Raw genomic sequence first — 21,069 nt, forward strand, 5'->3', positions numbered from 1 at the left:
TTGGTGCTGGAGCTCTCCCCTTAACTCAAGTTACTGGACCCTTTTTTTTGTACTCAAGCACCACGGACTTCTCTCCTTGCTTTGACTGAAATTATGATTATTAAGTATAGACATTCTGAGATGAGGTAATATTGAATTAATTTACCACAATACAGTGATTTAAAAAAAAAATCTTTCCCTCCATTTACTTAGTAGACAATGTTCCGAAGCTTACTCATCTGTTGCACATTAAGGCATTCCAGTGGGGTTAGAAAGGAGTGTCACAGCTACCTGACAACAATCTTCTGTAATTTCACCAACTATTGTCCAGCCTGCCTTGTCATCCTTCTTTCAGTTATCTTCATATCATCATTTCCACAAAAATGCTCTGAGCTGTTAGCTCTAGGTAATACGGATTTGTCACTTTTGACACATCACAAGTTCAGACGTAAAGTGACATTTATGTTCCTTAATTCTTCATTCTTTATGACAAAGGCACATGCCTAAAGCAATATGTTATAATGCTGGACCCACGTGTATAATGACACTAGCAGCCCGTCCCTACGTTGTCCGGGTATGAATTGCTGCCCGCCAGTAGTATATTGTTTTGTAGGATTTCGTTTTGATAGCATTTCTTATCTGTGACAGGCCTGTGAAACGCTTTGATTCACAGAGCACTGCTGATGCACTTAAGAGTGCGCGTTCAGTAGTGTGTGAACTCGAGTTTCACTACTTTATTTTTCCTTGCAATATTATATAGCGCAAACTCGACAACATGGCATTAGCACAATTTACATTACAGAAGAACACATTCATTCGTGGTGGGCACGGGGAGACAAAGCGATTTGCCTGGAATCATAGGATGTTGAGCTGATGCCGAGATACAAACGTAGCTCCCCTGCTCTAAAGTTCGCAATTCTAGAACTTGTGGCTGGAGGTGTGTCTAAAAGTGTATGTCGGTGCTGGCCATCAATGAGAGAGACCTGTGCATTTTTCAAATCGGTGGTGAAAATATATGAGTATGTTGCTGGAGATGTGGGCCGCCGTGCCACCAATGTACTTACCGGGGGAGGGTAAACACCCATTATTCTGCAACTTTCTTTCCGCATACCATCACTCTGCATAATTTTAGGGTTTAGGGATAGGTATGGGTTTTGGGGTACAGGGTATTTTTAGGGTTCAGGGCAAGGTTTGGGTTTTGGGGTACAGGGGTATTTTTAGGGTTCAGGGCTAGGTTTGGGTTTTGGGGTACAGGGGTATTTTAGGGTTCAGGGGTAGGTTTGGGTTTTGGGGTACAGGGTTATTTTTATGGTTCAGGGTCTAGGTTTGGGTTTGTGGGTACAGGGGTATTTTTAGGGTTCAGGGTAGGTTTGGGTTTTGGGGTGCAGGGGTATTTTAAGGGTTCAGGGCTAGGTTTGGGTTTTGGGGTACAGGGGTATTTTAGGGTTCAGGGGTAGGTTTGGGTTTTGGGGTACAGGGTATTTTTAGGGTTCAGGGCTAGATTTGGGTTTTGGGGTACAGGGGTATTTTTAGGGTTCAGGGGTAGGTTTGGGGTTTGAGGTACAGGGGTATTTATAGGGTTGAGGGCTAGATTTGGTTTGGGGTACAGGGGTATTTTTAGGGTTTAGTGATGGGTTTGAGTTTTGGGGTACAGGGTATATTTATAGGGTTAAGATGGGTTAGTGTTTAAGGGTGTTGGGGTATTTTAAGGAGTAAGGGTTTGTTATGATTATGGGGTGCAGGGGTATTTAAAGGGAGCAGGGTGAACACCCGGAGCTGGAATGTACAGAACCTGGGAGGAAAAAACAATGAAATATTGGGCACAATGCTCGCTTTTTTCCGTAATCCTGCGCCCCGCACACGCTCACGCCCCCAGCAAACGCCCACAGCACACGATATGAGACATGGCATGAAGGGCGAAACCTACCACACGCCCCCAGCGTTTGTCACGCCCCCAGCACACGCCCACAGCACAACACAGACACACCCACAGGGGACTACTTTGCTGGCACGGTTCTTTTACCTTTTAAATGTATATGGTGGGCGTCTGCATAGCCCAGGTCCTTCTGCTGCAACTGCCCTTTCCAACGCTTTATTGGGTGTTGTGATTGGTGCTGTGGTTCCTGAGATTACCCGCCTCAAAGGTTTGGGCTCTCTCTTTATTATATTAGTATAGATATATAAAATATGTTAAAAAAAAAGCTCTTCATTCTTTACCACTGCCTTGTCAAACCACTTAATGTGTACTTACAAAAGGAGAAGATGTGGTCGAGAGACTTAAATGCCGACCTTGTAACAAGAGATATTTGACTTTGAAAGTCACGCAAAATGGCTTACAAAGTGTTTTAGACAGTTGTAATGTTTTTATGAAGGATCTGGGTCTATCTATTAATGTTTCTAAAACCTTTTTTGTGAATGGTGGTAATAAGAAGTACAGAAAGCAGGAAAGTGACATTTTTCTGGAAGGCAATAAAGTTTCACAAACAACAAGTTTTTCATATTTGGGAATTTTGTTTAATGATGATGATACCTGGTTAAAATCCATAACTGGGAAAAAACTCGCATTTATGAGAAGCACCAGCGCACTTGCTACTTTTAGTAGGAAACTGGTGCGTAAGCCACCGGGTGAGACCATACAAATTTATAAAGCCAAATGTCGCTCAGTGGCCATGTATGGAGCAGGGGTGTGGGGGTTCATGAATACACCTCAGATACAACTAGTAGAAAACACATTCCTGCGCTTTATTTTGTCGGTTCCTCAAAGCACGTCAACCTTTGCCTGCCATGAAGAATTGTGTCTTGCTCATGTAACGGATCTTATCAAATTGGAACCCATACTCCTTTGGCACAGGTTACGGACAAGGGAACAGACGGTACTGAATAGAACCATTATGTCGGATGTAATGAGGCTGGATGGGGCTTGTATGATCCCCTGGTTGAAGTATGTTGAGTCCTTTTTTTCAATATTAGGTAACTTGGAGTTTTATTTAAATCCCAGCTCAATGATTGGTATCTCTAAAAATGAGTTAAAATCAAGGGGCCTTATAATAATAATAATACTGGATTTTATACAGCGCGAACAGCTACCTCGCTAGGAGGTGTCCCGGCGCTAGTTAACACTTACCACTGGAGGGATGAAGCCATACCTGTCCTTTGTTACAAGTGGGTTTGATAGAATGCTGCTTTTTAGATTTAGATTAGGATCCATTCGCAGACTTCTGTCATTTCCTACAATGCATGACTGGTCGTATAATTTACCAGCCTGCCCGTGTGATTCTCAATCAACTCAGACAACATTGTACACAATGTTTTCTGTAAATTATATGCGACACAACAAAAAGCACTACTTGTACCTGTATTAAGGGAGTTGGGTTTAAGACAGTGCCGTATTGCACTAATGCGTTTGCAATGCCTTGAAAATTTACCCATTTGCTGGAGGATCGCTGTCTACATTAAAAGAGTGCTTGTAATCAGGAAAATAATGTGACAGGATAGTAAGGAGCAGAGGAGGTTGGACGGTGACCGGTGATATGTGTATTAATTTTTCATATTCACAATCATCTTTTTGAATGAATCTCATAATTGATCTGATCCTGTCTTAGCCTGTATTTTATTGCCGGCACAAGGGGGTCCTCCTAGTTTTAGTAATGTTTTATTAAATGGAAATTTTTATAAATACAGAGACATTGAATTGTCATGAACTTGTTTTAAATATTTGCACCTGTAACTGTTTTTTATTGTGCTTTTATGATTGTTTTTCTACAATCGAATATAGCTTATTTTGATTGATTGATTGACTTTGAAAGTCAACTTTACGACTTCACCAAACAGCATTAAATGACCAACAGGAATATTTACTATGGAAGCTGTCACTCTAACCTTTTTTCCAAGGGTTTGAGGACATGTTGTGCTCTAAAGGGGAATATGTGGAGGGAATAGAGGGAAGCATAAAGTCTTCAACCTTGGAAATATAAGAACCAAGAGTGATATAAAACATATTTATGGTAATGGTCTCTTAGTAAACCTATCGTTTCAAAGGTTTTCTTCATTAGGATATTGTAGATCACCACATAGATCCAACCAAACATCATTCCATTCTGGGCAAATCACTAAAATTAAATCCTCACCTTCAAAAGAATACTCATGTACCAATATCAACATATTATTTTACACATCGTAATATGCATTTTAGGTAAAAACTGTAATCAAAATGGTAAAATAGAAAAATTAGAATTTAAGTTATGTGCAAAAAGAATCCAAAAGTTGGAAAGAGTACTGTGTAGGGTAGGAATATTTTATTACCTGTGTGTCTCAGGTGGCATCCTCTATCAAGCAAAACATCTTCAATTGAGGAATCAAATATGAAATAGAGATTTTGAAGAAGACCCTGTAAGACAGATGAATTTCACAACTTTATGCATTTAATAAATAAGTGTTGTGATCAATGTTTCAATTTATTTAACATTGTTCCAGTACTAAATATTGTTGGATAGCATCTCTTAAAATGGTCAAAACGTTTCTTATTAGTCAGAATCAGTATTAAAGAAAATTCAAATCCGTATTAGAGTTATTAGAGATTTTTTTTAAATTATATAAAATCAACTTTATTGGTTTTTCAGCAGGGAAAACCAGCAATAAACAGGTGATGCATGGTACAGCAATTGTAAAATGTAATTGCGTTACCCATACAGACAAGGCACCTAGAGTACATAATTACAAGGGAAAACAACATATGACCTTGCACCGGTACACAGTCCCTCAAGGAAGTATTACCAGTCCAGTAATCCCAACCATTTGCCCCATACCTTGCCATACTTTGCCAGGCTCCCTTTAGCCGCATACATTGGTTTCTCCTGTGCTGCGCACCAGTCCACCCCTCTTCGTCATTTCACTATATTAGGTGAATCAGTATTTAGCCAGCTAGCAGCAATATCTACTTGGCCACTGTCAGGGCTGTGTTTATAAATCATTTATCGGATCTGGTTCCGTCCAACCCGTCTTTAATTCCCAGAAGCATGGTTAGTAGCCTGTGCGGGACCGCCTTGCCCAGAATCTCTATAAGTTTGCTCTCTATAGAGTTCCATTAGCATTACAGGGCAGGACAATAGCATGTGGAGGAAGTCTGCTTGTTCTTGGCTGCAGCGTGTGCATGATGCATTTGGTCTTAACCCCTCACAGTGAAGAAGGCGTTTTGGTATAAGGTGTGCGGTATGTAAAAAATACAGTTGAACCAGGCGGAGTCTAGCCAAAGTGGTGACCGTTTTGGGTGCATCAATGTGTCTCTTCAGTCCTCTTTCTCCAGAGGTCCAATCCAACCCTCCCATTGGTCTCTAAGTCAGTGCAAGGTCTTGGCAATATTGTTTGTGAGAGTTCAGTAAATACGGGAGATCTCTCCCTTCCCCATGTTACCTGTCATGGTTTGCGCCTTGGGTAGGCTATATTCTGGTAGTGTTGTGCCGTTGGATATGTGGGTGTGGAGTGTTTGTCGCAGCTGGAGGTATTCATAAAACCGAGAGGAATGTAGGGAATATCGGGCTCGTAGGTCTTGAAAAGTGTGTATATGATCACCTCCCCATATGTCACCAAGCTGTGAGATGCCAATAAGATCCCAGGCATTGAATCCGTTTAAGGTGCTGACTTCTTGGAGCCAGGGACTCTGCCAGAGTGGTGTGTATTGGGTTAATTTATTCAGCCAGTGGGTGTGGCGCAGAGAGGCCAAGAGAACTCCCTGTGTCATCATAGGTAAGAGTCTGAAGATAGGTCCCCCGTACATCATCTCCTGGATCTTGGGTAAGCACAATATATTCAGTTCTACCATGTTTGTCAGGTCTGACCAGCCACTGTTGAACCAGTCATGCCCATGTGGGTTGCCAAATAGTACAGGTATGCACTCTTAATCTGCACTCTTCACTCTGAATCTGCACTCTGAATCTACACTCTGAATCTGCACTCTGAATCTGCACTCTGCACTCTGAATCTGCACTCTGAATCTGCACTCTGGATCTGCACTCTGCACTCTGAATCTGCACTCTGCACTCTGAATCTGCACTCTGCACTCTGAATCTGCACTCTGCACTCTGAATCTGCACTCTGCACTCTGCACTCACAATCTGCACTCTGCACTCACAATCTGCACTCTGCACTCACAATCTGCACTCTGAATCTGCACTCTGCAGTCTGAATCTACACTCTGAACTCTGAATCTGCTCTCTGCACTCTGAATCTGCACTCTGAATCTGCACTCTGCACTCTGAATCTGCACTCTGAATCCGCAATCTGCACACTGAATTTGCACTCTGCACTCACAATCTGCACTCTGAATCTGCACTCTGCACTGAATCTGCACTCTGCACTCTGAATCTGTACTCTGCACTCACAATCTGCACTCTGAATCTGCACTCTGCACTCTGCACTCTGAATCTGCACTCTGAATCTACACTCTTAATCTACACTCTGCACTCTGAATCTACACTCTTAATCTACACTCTGCACTCTGCATCTGCACTCCGAATCTGCACTCTGCACTCTGAATCTGCACTCTACACTCACAATCTGCACTCTGATTCTGCACTCTGCACTCTGAATCGGCACTCTGCACTCTGCACTCTGCACTCTGTACTCACAAGCTGCACTCTGCACTCTGAATCTGCACTCTGCACTCTGCATCTGCACTCCGAATCTGCACTCTGCACTCTGAATCTGCACTCTGCACTCACAATCTGCACTCTGAATCTGAACTCTGCACTCTGAATCTGCACTCTGTACTCTGAATCTGCACTCTGAATCTGCACTCTGAATCTGCACTCTGTACTCTGAATCTGCACTCTCAATCTACACTCTGAATCTGCGCTCTGAATCTGCACTCTGAATCTGCAGTCTGCACTCTGCACTCACAATCTGCGCTCTGCACTCTGAATCTGCACTGTGAATCTGCACTCTGCACTCACAATCTGCACTCTGCACTCTGAATCTGCACTCTGAATCTGCACTCTGAATCTGCACTCTGCACTCTGAATTTGCACTCTGAATCTGTACTCTGCACTCATACTCACTCTGCACTCACACTCACTCTGCACTTACACTCACTCTGCTCTCACACTCACTCTGCACTCACAATCACTCTGCACTCACACTCACTCTGCACTAACACTCTGCATTCACTCTGCACTCACTCTGCACTCTGCACTCACACTCACTCTGCACTCACACTCACTCTGCACTCACTCTGCACTCACACTCACTCTGCACTCACACTCACTCTGCACTCACACTCACTCGCACTCACTCTGCACTCACTCTGCACTCACTCTGCACTCTGCACTCACACTCACTCTGCACTCACTCTCACTCTGCACTCACACTCACTCTGCACTCACTCTGCACTCACACTCACTCTGCACTCACACTCACTCTGCACTCACACTCACTCGCACTCACTCTGCACTCACACTGCACTCACTCTGCACTCTGCACTCACACTCACTCTGCACTCACTCTCACTCTGCACTCACACTCATTCTAAACTCGCTCTAAACGAGGACTACAGACCTTTTGCACACTCATCTGTTGCGCGTTTCCTCGTGGCATCACTCTAGCACTCTGCTCCCACTGTCGCTGGGCCCTCTTCTCTATCCCCCCACCCCCGACTTTCAGGCAGGTCAGCGCTTTACATGTCACAGAGATACACATGGCCGCTCCCTTGACAGTTTTGCGGCAAAGCACCCATGGATGCCCAGGCTGTATATTAGCCGTTTCATAACCAGTCATTTTTAGCCAAAGCCATAATTCCAAACATGCCGGGTTGGAGGGGCGGGGGAGGCTCCCTTGCTTTTCATACTCCCACTGCACGCTTTAAATTGCACTGCAAGACACTTTCGAACCATGCATCCTTGTCCTGCAAAGCTGGTGCAGAGAGACAGTTCTGGACAACCGCTGACGGTGCACATTATACATTTACAGATATAAAATTGCATCAGTAAATACATATGTGTCGCATGCGCCTGCAGCCTGCTTTGGGGGCACCGGCTGTCACAGAGGTCTAAGTGCAGGGTGCAAGGGTCAAGTTAGGATCCCTGCTGGGAAAGACTCCCCCTCCCACGAAACCGAGGTCGATAAAGGGAGTGCCAATACGGGCTACTGGTATTTTAATAGCGCTGCAAATTCGGACACCTGTGACCGCAGGCGCTATGTGTGAGATCAGGCAGCACTTACCGACTGGTAGCTCCTCCTTGGAAAAGACGGAGTTGATGATGTAGTTGTGAAGTTTGTGTTGGTAGATGCGTGTCTGCAGTGATGACAGCGCCTATTCCCTATGGGATTTACTTACTAAGCGCCATATAAACACGTTTACATGTATTATTACTCTATGGGCTATTTATATCTGTTCTCGGGAAGCCCTGAGCAGATCTGAGGCACACCCGAGAAATTCCTTTCTTGATGCTTTATTTCTCTTGCTGAGCCGCACTTAAATGGATTTGTTTTCACAGTGTTTGACAATGTCTTGGGTGCTGGCACGGATCGCGAAAGCGATCTAAGAAAATTAAAGCCTGCAAGTGGCGTGCGCATAGCATATGTTTTTAATTATCGCGGCTGTCAAGCCGCGATAATTCAAAAGATACGGCTTTCTAGTGTGTGTGACAGACACCAATAGGCCATAGGCGGAGCTACGCGACCGCCTATGGCCTATTGCGTGTTCTGTTTAAAAACAGCAAGCACCCGAAGGCCAATTACATTGGACCTTGCATTCCGCAAAGGCAGGAGCATTGTGGAATGCAGGGTCGTTTCCAGAACGCCGAGAAAAGGAACTCTAGGCCATGCCCACACTGCTGACGCAGTGTTACTGTAGGCCAGAGCCCTAAAAAGGTGACAAGTCGGAGCCCAACAAATACCGCCTAGTAGCTCTAATAGACAATGACGCAAAATACTTTGCAATGATTCAGAAAAGGGGGTGGTGATGGACAGAGCATCTGAATTAAACAGAATACTCGTACCCAGTCAACAGATCTGGGCTTGATCCATCACCGTTTTTTAGCTCACTGTACCATCCCAGCTCAGAACCTGGCTACATGCAAATTAGTCTGTCCCTGGCCCAGTGCATCATGGGAACAGGGCAGACCAAACTACCTAGCCAATTCTTTTACTGGAAAGGAAACAAGCTTCCGGGGACCGGTTTCTGGCATTACAGCCGTCTTCGGCCCGGCTTGCTTGAATCCTGATGGTGCAGTGAGCGAGGGACTCATGTCTGAGCATACCCTACCACGCTTATGGTGGACAAAACGATTCAGAAAAGGGGGTGGTGATGGACAGAGCATCTGAATTAAACAGAATACTCGTACCCAGTCAACAGATCAGGGCTTGATCCATCACCGTTTTTTAGCTCACTGCACCATCCCAGCTCAGAACCTGGCTACATGGAAATTAGTCTGTCCCTGGCCCAGTACATCATGGGAACAGGGCAGACCAAACTACCTAGCCAATTCTTTTACTGGAAAGGAAACAAGCTTCCGTACTTTGCAGGCACAATCCTAGAGGAGCTGACAAACTGGGCGGAGTTGAACTTGATTATACCGCTGAACCAGACCGGTTTCTGTAAATTGGCCAGCACATCGACAAACATCCTCACAATCTCGCTAATAATCGATACAGCAAAAGCATCGAAACTACCCTATACTTATGTTATATCGATTTTAGCACTGCTTTCGATAACGTGGAGAGGGAGAGACTGTGGGGGAAAGTGGCTTCATGGGGTTTACCACAGTCTACTCTAAACATGCTGAAACTTCTGCACACAGATACTTGGGTGCAGGTGAAACTAGGTAGCAATACCCACATCTCCTCGAAAGTTCCAACAACAAAGGGACTGAAACAGGGATGTGTGCTTGCACCAACCCTGTTTAATTTATATATGGCTGACCTACCAAAGGCGTTAGAGACCTGTAACTCACATTTGCCGAGGTTAGGAGGGAAAACATTGTCCAATCTTATGTACGCAGATGATTTAGTTCTGCTTAGTCATACCTATGCTGGTCTCTAGCACCTACTGACAGAAACGCAGAACTACGCCACAGCAAACAACCTAAAAATACATTTGAGCAAGACACGGACAATGACAATAAACAACAAAAAGAATCTCCATAGAAATTGGTTCCTTGGCGGCAAAAAACTCGACTCAGCTCAGGAATACAAGTACCTTGGATTTATATTCGATAAGGAAGAGTTGTTTCGTCGCCAGAAAGAAGAAGTGAGAAGAAAAGGTCTACTTATTGCCCTAACAATGAAAAATCTCGCAAATAAACTGATGGGGCCGACCCTGACTCCACTTTTGAAAGTAGTCAATTGCTTATGGCAGTGAGGAAATGAGAGTAAGGGATGCTAACGAGTTGAACATTACGCAGGTCAAAGCCTATAGAATTATGTTCGGCCTTCCATCCCACACATCACCTGCTCAAATAAGGTTGGAGTTTGGCCTCCTACGGCAAGATCTAGCTAGGTATGGTGCTTATATCATCTGCTTGCACCGGGCCAGAAATGCCCCCACAAATACGCTAAACAATCTGTTGTGGTGGGATATACAGCATAGGGAGCATTCCCAAACCAGAAGCTATTTTCAACTAGCCCTAGAGTCTACTAAACTCACCGAACTCTGGGATGTGCAAATTGGCTATCCCAATTTTAAAAAACTGGTCTGGAAAACTTTAGAACAAATCTCTCTGGTGGAGGACAAAGCAAGCTTCTCAAATAGATCACACGCCTGGAGGACTCTCAACTCCTATAAATCACTGGCCCCACAATCATTTTTTAGCTAGGGTTACTCGAAGTCTATAAAAAGGAATTTTTGAGGCATAGGATGGGAATATTTCCGTGCGCACAGCATTTTCCACCATGGCTAAGGCCACTAGCTCAAGAGCCGTGCAGGCTATGTAAAGCCAAACAAAGAGACATTTTACACCTGATTTGTTTATGCAAGGAACTGCAACAAGCTCGGCAACAGTTTCTTAAAGAAAGCCTAAAACAGAAAGGCATCTGCACCAGGAGACAAGCGGTGCTAGCCTGTTTTAAACCCAGAAAATACACAACTAAACTGCAGATTGGTAAAATTCTTTATGCTAGCTGATGAAATTTTTTTTAAAACAATAAAAACTGAATCAGGCACTGGCATTGCAGTACACCACTGACAGGAACATGTCCCAATCTAGATCATACAAGAGCAAACTGCCACGATGTAAGTGAAATTCCTCGCAACGAGTGGAGTAAACCTGAACAAATCAAACGCAGCTACCGGAATAAGAACTACATGGCTGGTACAAAGGAATACGAGACTGCAATTACAGCATTAAGTTTTATAAGGACTAATAACATGTTTATAATCAATCTGGTTTTTATATCTGTAAAGTCTTATCGACCAATGGGTCTCATTTGGTTTTTAACTTGAGGATTTCCTCTCATAATTTTTTTAATTAACAATAAGGAAGTGGAAAAGGTGGAAATCATACACACATTGCCAAACATTTCTTTATATATATTTTTGTACTGAGTATTTTATGTGATAATATTGCAATGGTTTTAAGTAACTATGCAGAAAATAAAGAACCTTGAACCATAGCCAATCAAAACGCTCCAGTGGAGCCAGGGGCTGCAGGGGATGGTATGGTCTCCACATCAGTTGCAATGTAGCCTGCATGGAGAAGTGCATGGCGTGCATGACTGGCATGGGCAGCCCGAGATGGCCGACCAAACCAGTAATGCGTACTCTGGAGTGGGCAAACCATTCCTGCCCTGCCCGGGCAGCTCCACCCACCTGCCCACTCGCAATGCAGAAAGAAACATAAAATGGTTATAACCAAAGTTTTTGCCATTTTATGTTTTGGCTTTCTGTCACTGTGAGAAAGCAGTGGGGCAATGCTCCTCTGTCCTAGTGGAGGAGCCGCCCCTGTCTGTTTTCATAGGTTTCGAATACAAAAATAATTTATATCGTTATTGTGAAATGTTTATCCAATAATCACAATCAACAACTCATTGTGGCTCTCTAAGAGTACAATGTATGCCTTATACGTTGAATAGGTTCAAGGTTCCTTTACAAGTACAAGAAGTAGTGTTCAGTTATTGCAGAGTAACATTTATGCACACCCGTAATTCATCATCGATCATACATTCTGCCTTAAAAAAATCTTTTAAACACAAATTTGTCATGACTCAAGCAGCTATTCATTCCACAATTCCAATTTATGATGGGAGGTGTTGGGTCAGCTTACATTATGGTGCAGTGCCCCCTTTTGCCACCAAAAGGTCGGTTTAGGAATGCTTAGCAATATCTGATCATCTTATCGTTTCCCCAAATTCCCATTTTGGAGTGGTGATAATCGATTAACAGTACCAGCAAACTGAAACTATTTTTCAATATCTTTCCCCAGTAATGTTGTTTTTAGATACATGTTCAATATGTGTGACACACTATCCAAACCTCTGTCCTGCTTGCAAATATTTTTCAATATCCTTCTCTGGTAGGGTTGTATTTAAAGGCATGTCCAATGTGTGTGACGCACTATCCCACACTACTGGCATAATTAAACAGCCCACTGCCTAATTCAATAGTTTGGCTGCATAACTGAGCATAATTGGCTATACTAAACAACTCACTGCTTGACAAGCACTCCTCTTAGTAACCGAGGAACACCTAGACATTATTGATATCATCTTGCTATATCCGAGTAGTTTCCAGATATGTGCTAGGTTCACTTTGACATATAGCTGCTTTATAGGAACAAAAATTCCCTCTACTTGTTTAATGAGGCATGCACTTTTTCAGCAGAAAACAAATATACTTGCTGCTGAATAGTAATAATCTTCTATGGTATTGTGGCAGGCCTTACATTTTTTCATGCATTTTGAAAATCTATGGCTTTTTAAGGAAAAATATTTGGGACGTGTAATGAGAAATGCAAGCTGAGCCCACGTTTTCAAATGTTTCCTTCCAAAGAAATCTCTTCTCCCCTTCGCATTCACAAGTCAATATCGAATGAGTTGAGCTTCCTCACTGAATATCCCCAACGAAATATGAGTCTGATATAAATAAATCATGAGGGCATCGGGTTATTACCCAATTTCATGAGGCAAACTCCCTGGATAACAGCATCTAGCTGTGTAGTAAAAATCTCACCCAGTTGCGCCATAGTTCTAATTGGGGTCAATGTATCAATTTCTGGGCTTTTCTTTTACAATGTAATCTCAAGTAAAGAAGCACCGTTGGTACAAGTAATGCAAGCAATGACTACAACCGTCAGAATGCAGGAATTAAATAAAAGTTCGGAAATGGGTATATGTTTTCCTGACATGGAACGACATCGCAAATCCAGTTAAGTGTGTGCTGCTAATGTACCTGCCCAACCGGTAGTTAAAAGATTTGAATATCAGCTTAACTGATTAAATGTTTGCCAATAAATTGGGTAATGCAAAGGCGTGTTGTTTGCAGTACAAAATGTGGAAACATGTTTTACAGAAAAACAACAGATGTTATTTTAGTTCTCGTCTACAGCTGTGATCTCAGCTCTAGAATCGACACAAAGCTCTGCCAGCGCACCATAGTCCTAGCCAGCATCACATGATGCTAATTTAGTGCATGGAGCCCTGTACAGCACTATTTTAAAAGCAAAAAGTATTATTCTCTAAACCCTGCCCTATCGTTTCGCCAGCCATTGCAATGCTGGGATTGACCCCTCTGTCATTACACCGCGACTCTTTCTGCAGTACCACAGCGATTCCAGTGCTGGCTCAAGCACAATGGAGTCAACTTACAAATTACCTCAGATATAACCTGAAGAACCTTTAATATATCAATCACACAGTTGCCCACAAAGACGGAAGAGCCCACTCAACGGGAAATCTGCTACCAAATCTTTAATGAAGTATGCCGCTCGGGTGAAAAACAGGATGCCCTCAGTCAAAATGGAATGCTCGAGACGACGCGTTTCGTGTTAATTACACTTCTTCCAGGCTCAGTTCGTATGCAGGGAATATTTTGGCACTATTTATTCAAACCTGGTACCCACCCACTGGGCGTGGCCGCTTGCAAGGCCTCCTGGTACCTGTAGTGCCGTGTTCCTCTCGTGAGTGTCCTGCACATTACAGTCTTGTTGCAATCAATAAATAAACCCTTGTCGGTTGCTGGATGCAATCTCCTTTCACTCTGCGGGCATATAATAGTCTCCATTAGTAGCGCTTGTCCCAATGTTGGTAAAGCCAGTTTGCAGCTACCTTGGGTCCGCTTCTGCAGCAGGGCGTCTTCCACGGCTTAGGCTAGCCGTTTAACATCAATCACACAGTTGCCCACAAAGACGGAAGAGCCCACACAAGGGAAATCTGCTACCAAATCTTTAATGAAGTCTGCCGCTCGGGTGAAAAACAGGATGCCCTCAGTCAAAATGAAATGCTCGAGCCGACGCGTTTCGTGTTAATTACACTTCTTCAAAGGCTCAGTTCGTATGTGGCAGTTCGTAAAAGTGTCATGAACTGCCATACTTACTCTCGCTTTTGCCCCGACAGATACTTTTGGAGAATCGCGCCACACACGAGTAAAACAGTCTTGAAGATTTAATCCCCTCCCTTATACAGCCTCCACCGAATACTCCTAAAGGTAATACCGATGCGCCCCTTTGAACTTTTGATTTTAGTCAAATAGGGAGAGGTGCTGAGAGCATTCTCCCTTCAGACGAGTCCTGTATTAAACTGTATACAGACAAGTGATTATATTTAGTTCTAATATGGGCACACGCTCTCCATTCTTTCTTAGCACCTCAGCGCTTGCTCTGAGAGACCCGGTCTCTAAGAATCTGACACTTGGATCGTGAACATATATTTTTCAGTAACCTTACAGTACGAGTCAACATACTGGACGCAACTTACTGGTATTTTTTTGATGTTCAGGATTCAAAGACAGAAAGCGTGCTAAAAGTATTACGATGTAAATAGACATGCACACACAGGTGTCTTCTGACACGTACATGTCTTTCCTTGTTCTTATACAGGATCTTTTGCTATCAAGAGCTTCCTTTTACCACAACACGTACCCGGCTGGGACGTATAGGATCACCTATGAAAAGGTGAGCTGCCCCTGTGTTAGTTCCTTTCCCGTTAGCCAATATGGACAAGCAGAGTTTATTCTCTCTATCTGAAAGGCGTCTGTAGATCTACAGACACTCAATAATTAGAGGACAACAACAACTGATGTTTCCCGCCTTTTTCCCTTCTTCCCCGTGTTTTCTCTCTTCCCCCCTCCACTTTCTTCTTCCAGTTGACGGTGAACTTTCCCAATATCCAGACCTATAGACTGTTAGGTCGTCTAAAGAAGAAGGAACGTACCTTGTTCCTTGTAGCCAATTGCACGTGGTCAGCCGGTCAGGGGGTGCACATGTTCTCCACACAAATGAAACACACATCTTGCACTGATTTGTGCATGTCACACCTTGTTCACCGGGCCTGAATGTGGTGGGCCGATACTTTCCATCATCTATCCTTAATTCTGTGTTCCTTTCTAACTTAACTGCGTATACAAGTGACAAACACTGTTGATGGACCTTTTTAATGTAACTGCTTAGACAAGTGCCATACACTAGCACTATGTGATCCATTTCTGTGTAATTCTGTTCACTTAAATCATCTTCCTTTTCCTTCCACCGCCACTTTTATTCACACGGTTGGAAGTTTATTTTCACTACGGGATCTGGTATTTAGGTGCTTGACACCTTTCTCACGGGACATACCCACAAATAGATGTTTGTGCATGTATCTGTAATGTCTGTAAAATATACACAACAGTGAACCATGTCTATATTCTTGTGCTTCTTTCCCAGCCCTCAGGAGTCGCAGTGATTTTGTTCCCACGCGACGAAACACGTGTCGGCTGGTTGTGGAACCAATAAACCTACAACGATTTCTGTTACACCTGAATTGAATCTGATTGTCTTACTTACTGGCTCCTTCCACAAACTGTTTTGACTACTGAAAATACAGTCTTATTATTGTGTGTGTTGTGTGCAAAGGCTTTGCTGTTATCATCCCCGCCACTCTGTCTGTCAGCTTGGGGCTCCACCAGCTATCAGAGGAATATGGAAATAAACATGGAGCTCTGCCACTGCCCTGTGATTATTTTGCAAAGCTCTGTAATTAAGGATTAATGGCTCTTCTGGAAATGTCAAGGGAGGGATCAAGCTGAAGATTGTTTTAGATCTCAAGGGAAGTGTGACTATTATTAATTTCTTTGTGAGGGTCAATGCTTAAAATGAGGTACAATTACATGAACATTTGTCATTATTTTGGAAGGAATATATATTGCCCAACAGGGGACAGGGAGTGAATGAAGGTCCAGCATACATGCCCCCGATCAGGCTATGTAGGTAGAAGGAATATGCAGTTTCTTAGTGAAAGGAAAAAACATAGGTCAGGGGAGGTAGAGACACCGGATCAGGGCATCTGATTGCTCAGGATAAAAAGCCCTCACACACCCAAGTGGGTGTCATGCTTCATCTTCAGGCAGCTCCTCGTTGGGCCAGTGTTGCAATGCCCGAGGGGCCACGTGATAAGGCTCTTTTTGGAAGTTCTTTAGTTTTTTTGCTGATGTGAAGGGTGATGTGCGATCTTCCGTGTGATTATGTGAGTAGACTGGTTAAAAATAAGGAAGGGATACCCTAGTCTTTTAGTATACAGGTGCGCTTGTTATGGTTAACAAAAAGGAACTTAAAGTGTCATTAATGAAGAGATTTCTGCCTTAGAAAGGGAGCTTCCAAGGAGACTTAGGACACCCTCATAGGTTTGAGTCCTAGCTGCCAAGGCTCCCTAGGTCGCACAACTCTACAAGACTGTTAACTTTGTTTTTTGTTTGGTTGTTCGGTTTTTACCTCTTGTATCCTTCTTGATGTACAAACAGTAAAGCACCCTGACACCCTCGGTAGTCATGTTCGCGCTATAAAAAACTTTTCAAATAAATAAATATCTGTTGTTGTTGTATTTACTTTATTCAATGGGAAATTCATCATAAAAGTACACAGTTTATACAGTACGTTAAAAAAATAAAAGAGTAGGGGCACAGCACTCGTATATTTACAAACATCCTCATATACTACTCAGTTTAAATTATCTAAAATCAAGCTCAAAGCTAGTTACATAGAAACCCTAAAAAACACTTCATGCCATAATGCTGTCCGTCGGTTAGGTTAGATGAGCGAAACGCTTGGCCCTCCTGGTGCGGGTCTGCCATGCACTACCCAGAAATTTGGCTACCCCACACACCACAGCAGTAGAAGATGTGTCAGTACGGAGGACCCAGAGGGCCATTTTGTGACATCTAAGGCCCAGCCCCATGCATAGCGGTTTTAACCATATTTTCCTAGCGACCCTATAAGCCGGGCAGGCAAACAAAAAATGCGCTACTGACTCATTAGGGGCTGCACAGCCGGAGCATGATTTAGGGAGAGCACCTTTACTTTTCCACCCAGAAGAAAAGTCATTCACCGGCAAAGTCCTGTGCCTGAATTTGAGGTAGAGTGCTCTATCCAAGGGTTTCTCTATAAAGTCAAGGAAGGGTTCCAATTTTCTTATCCATTTGATCTCCAGAAATCGCTGGGAGAGGGGCCCCCCTTCACTCCTGCGTATGGTCGTCTCCTGTACCCAGTCCCAATAGAGTTTCTTAATCGCTGCCTTAGGGGGCGGAGTTTGGCTCAACCATGATTCGCTTAGGCCCAGTTGCACCACCAGCTGTCTCAGGTTGCACAGCCACTTGATTTTGTTACCTGTGTTGAGCAAGATAAGTTCATCTAGAGCTGCAGCATAATTATGTAACTCGAGGCCCGAGAGGCGCTCTCACGATTTCAAGAGAAGGGTCAACAGGTTATCTGAGACCGGAACTTATGGTGACCAGGAGTGCACTTCGCATCGACTTACCCCATCATCTGCCATCATGGAGATAACTGGTGAGCTGAGCAGGCAGCATTATGTAGCGAGAGTACAGATCCGGATTTAAACTAGGTGTGGGGATGCGAAGAGAGCTATGACTTGCAGGTGTGTACGTCCATGAATAAACACCATATTGGTAGTAGCGCGTATCCGAGGGCAGATTAAACATAATGACCATTATAAAGGATAGGCCTCCGACAACTGTGGTGAGGTTAATGATGGCAAATTCAAAGTAGGACAAATGTGGGCTAAAGTAGACAAAGGTACAGGGGTAAGCCTTGTCAAAAATGACCACAGGTGAAAGGTACTGTACCTTTCACCTGTGGTCATTTTTGACTAGGCTTACCCCTGTACCTTTGACTACTTTAGCCCACATTTGTCCTACTTTGAATTTGCCATCATTAACCTCACCACAGTTGACTGCATAAAGAGAGGTCTGCCATGTACAACAGGCTATAAAGTATAGCAAACAGAGAGGGACCCCTTGTAGATACCAAGGGAAATGAGCTACTCTTCACAAGTAGATTGTTATCCCTTGGAGAAAATGTATGGCATGGTAATCAGCTATCACTCCCCCACTGCACCCTTTTACAATCTTAAACACAACAACAACCAATCATATAACATATTGTATACTAAGACACTCACTTGATATATTAAAATGTCTTTCATTAAAAATATATTTGTTCTTTCATTTAAAAACAAAAAGGGGATTTTTCTATAATTCGCTACATGTCACAATTATATTCTTACACAATTTACAGAAACAATTATTACAATTCATAAAAAAGATTGAAACATGTTACAATTTATGTTCTGAACCAGCATAACACAGAGACAGAAACCACATTTAGACAATACACTTTGTCATATACATTTGCATATCCTATGGGGAATTACTCTAGAACACAGCTTGGATATAGTAATAAATCTTGCATCTACAAGTCTGAGTTGACCCTTGGATTATGCACACAGATGCGTTCACGCGTTTTGATAGATTTGATTATTATTTCAAACTTTATCAAGACAAATAATTGTATTCTCTCAGTAGTAATCTCTGGTTTCTCATTCCTGTGTATGATAAATATATTACATGCAGTGTCTAATGCTTTTCTATATCAAAAACATCGGCTATACATACAATGTACTCAGCCGTTAATTCAGGCTCAAAATGTCACACTTTTGCATTTAGTTGACATCACAAAAAGTTGTGCATTTCCATAAACCATAAGTACAGGACACCATCCCAAATTGTCTCTATTATTCCATCAGGACCCCAGCTCAATATGTATCATCCACATATGCCCTGTCCAAGCTTTCTCTGTATTCTTACAAGGGTTAGTGTTATGCTGTTAGAACTGGGGGTCTCTAGTTGGCAATGGTATACACCTTTGATCAAATAGGGACCCTTGCTTCTAAGTCAGGACAAGGGGATTACACTCCTAGATGACCCCTGCTCACCCCCTTGGTAGCTTGGCATGAGCAGACAGACTTATCCCAGAGGCAGTGTGTTAAGCATTTGTGAATATACACAGTAATACAGTGAAAACATTGCAGATGGACACCACACAGGTTTTATAAAAATAAGTATTATTTCTATAGACTTAACACAAGACCACAAACGACAAAAAATCCACAATACTGTACTTAAAGTTGACTTAAAACTGGTAAAAGTGACTTCGTTCAAGTTGGTGATAAATGTGACACAGTTCTCACAAAAGTACCTGGATGCGTAACGCAAAACAAACAAAAGGCTCACAGAGTGGGAGATGCGTTGGTTGCATGCTTCGGGGCAGATGATGCGTCGAGCCTCAATACTTGCGCAGAGTAGGTGATGCGTCTTGATCCTTACCTGAGTGGAGTGGATGCGTATATTCTCGTCCTGCATCCTGGTTGCGATGCGCAAGATGGCACCTCGATGCGATGCAAGAAGATGGCGTCCTTGATGCGATGATGCGTGCATCCCTGGCGGCTGTGCGGCAAACTCTGTAGCTTTGGAGCCGCGACAGGCCTTGCGACACGCTTCTCTGGCGATGCGACAGCGACCTTGCGGTGGAGACACACTTCTCCGGTGATGAGTTGGGTAACAGCTTTGACGAAGTCACGCTTCTTCGGCGATGCGGGGTTAACCTCTGCAGCGGCGACACGCTTCTCCGGCGATGCGATGGCAACAGCTGCGACTGCGACACACTTCTATCGACGCGTCGCGCTTCCAGCTCCCAGTGACACGCAGGCTTTTGTAGACAGAATTCCCAGCAAGGAAACTCTGAGGGGAGCTGGAGGTGAAGTCTTTTGTCCCTGGGGACTTTAGCAGGAGGCAAGCACAAGTTCAAGCCCTTGGAGTAATATTCTGCAAGATGATGAAAGTTCTTTAAAAGTTCCTTCTCCTTTCCTTGGCAATAAGAAACCACTGCAGGCCAACCCAGCAAACAGCACACTGGCAGAGGGGCAGTCCAAACTCCTGCAGCCTCCTTGGTTCTTCTCCTTGGCAAAATGTTTGTCTTGTTCCCAGAAGTGATCTAAAGTTCTTGGGTTTGGGTCCCAATATTTATACTACTTTTCACTCTGTTTTCCGAAGGCAGGGAGGCCTCTGCCTAGTCCAAACCAGTTCTGGAGCACTCTGTTTACATGACTACTTCTTTCTTCACAGTGCAGGGCAAAAACATCAGAGGCCCCACAGGAGGTAGAGCCAGCATTGTGGAGGGAAGGCACAGCCCTATTCAGGTCTTAGGTGCAACTCCTCCCTCCCCATCTTGATGCAGATCTCTCTATTCACCACTGGGCTGACGACTCATCCTGTCTCCTGGAATCCCCCAGCCCTGTCACTCAAACTCAAGAAAAGGAATACACAGCCTAGTAGAGGCAGGCTTGGATAGTTGGACAAGAAAAGACCTACTTTCTAAAAGGGGTATTTTCAAACACAGAATGTTAAAACTAACTTTATTAAAATATGTATTTTATCATTCTGAGTTCAGGCATACTAAATTCGAATTTCTACCATGCACCTGAGTCAGTTAGGATTATCAGATGTAATAATCAAACTGCCCATTCTGGCCTATGGAGAACTGGTAGCTTTGCAATAGTGAAAAATGAAAATGGCTGTCATTCACTATTAGGACATACCACACACAACAGGGCATGTCCTAA

General features: G+C 43.5%; 1 protein-coding gene across 1 annotated transcript in view; it reads right to left on the bottom strand.

Annotated features, from left to right (window-relative positions):
- The window catches only part of THBS2 (thrombospondin 2), a 728,644-nt gene that overhangs the window by 644,388 nt on the left and 63,187 nt on the right, over positions 1-21,069 (bottom strand). The window contains exon 4 of the mRNA XM_086927100.1: positions 4,282-4,366. Within this exon, the coding sequence (XP_086783226.1) occupies positions 4,282-4,366 (85 nt within the window). The remainder of the gene's footprint in view (positions 1-4,281; positions 4,367-21,069) is intronic.

The sequence above is a fragment of the Lissotriton vulgaris genome, chromosome 6 (genome assembly GCF_964263255.1).
Source record: "Lissotriton vulgaris chromosome 6, aLisVul1.2, whole genome shotgun sequence".
NCBI lineage: Eukaryota > Metazoa > Chordata > Amphibia > Caudata > Salamandridae > Lissotriton > Lissotriton vulgaris.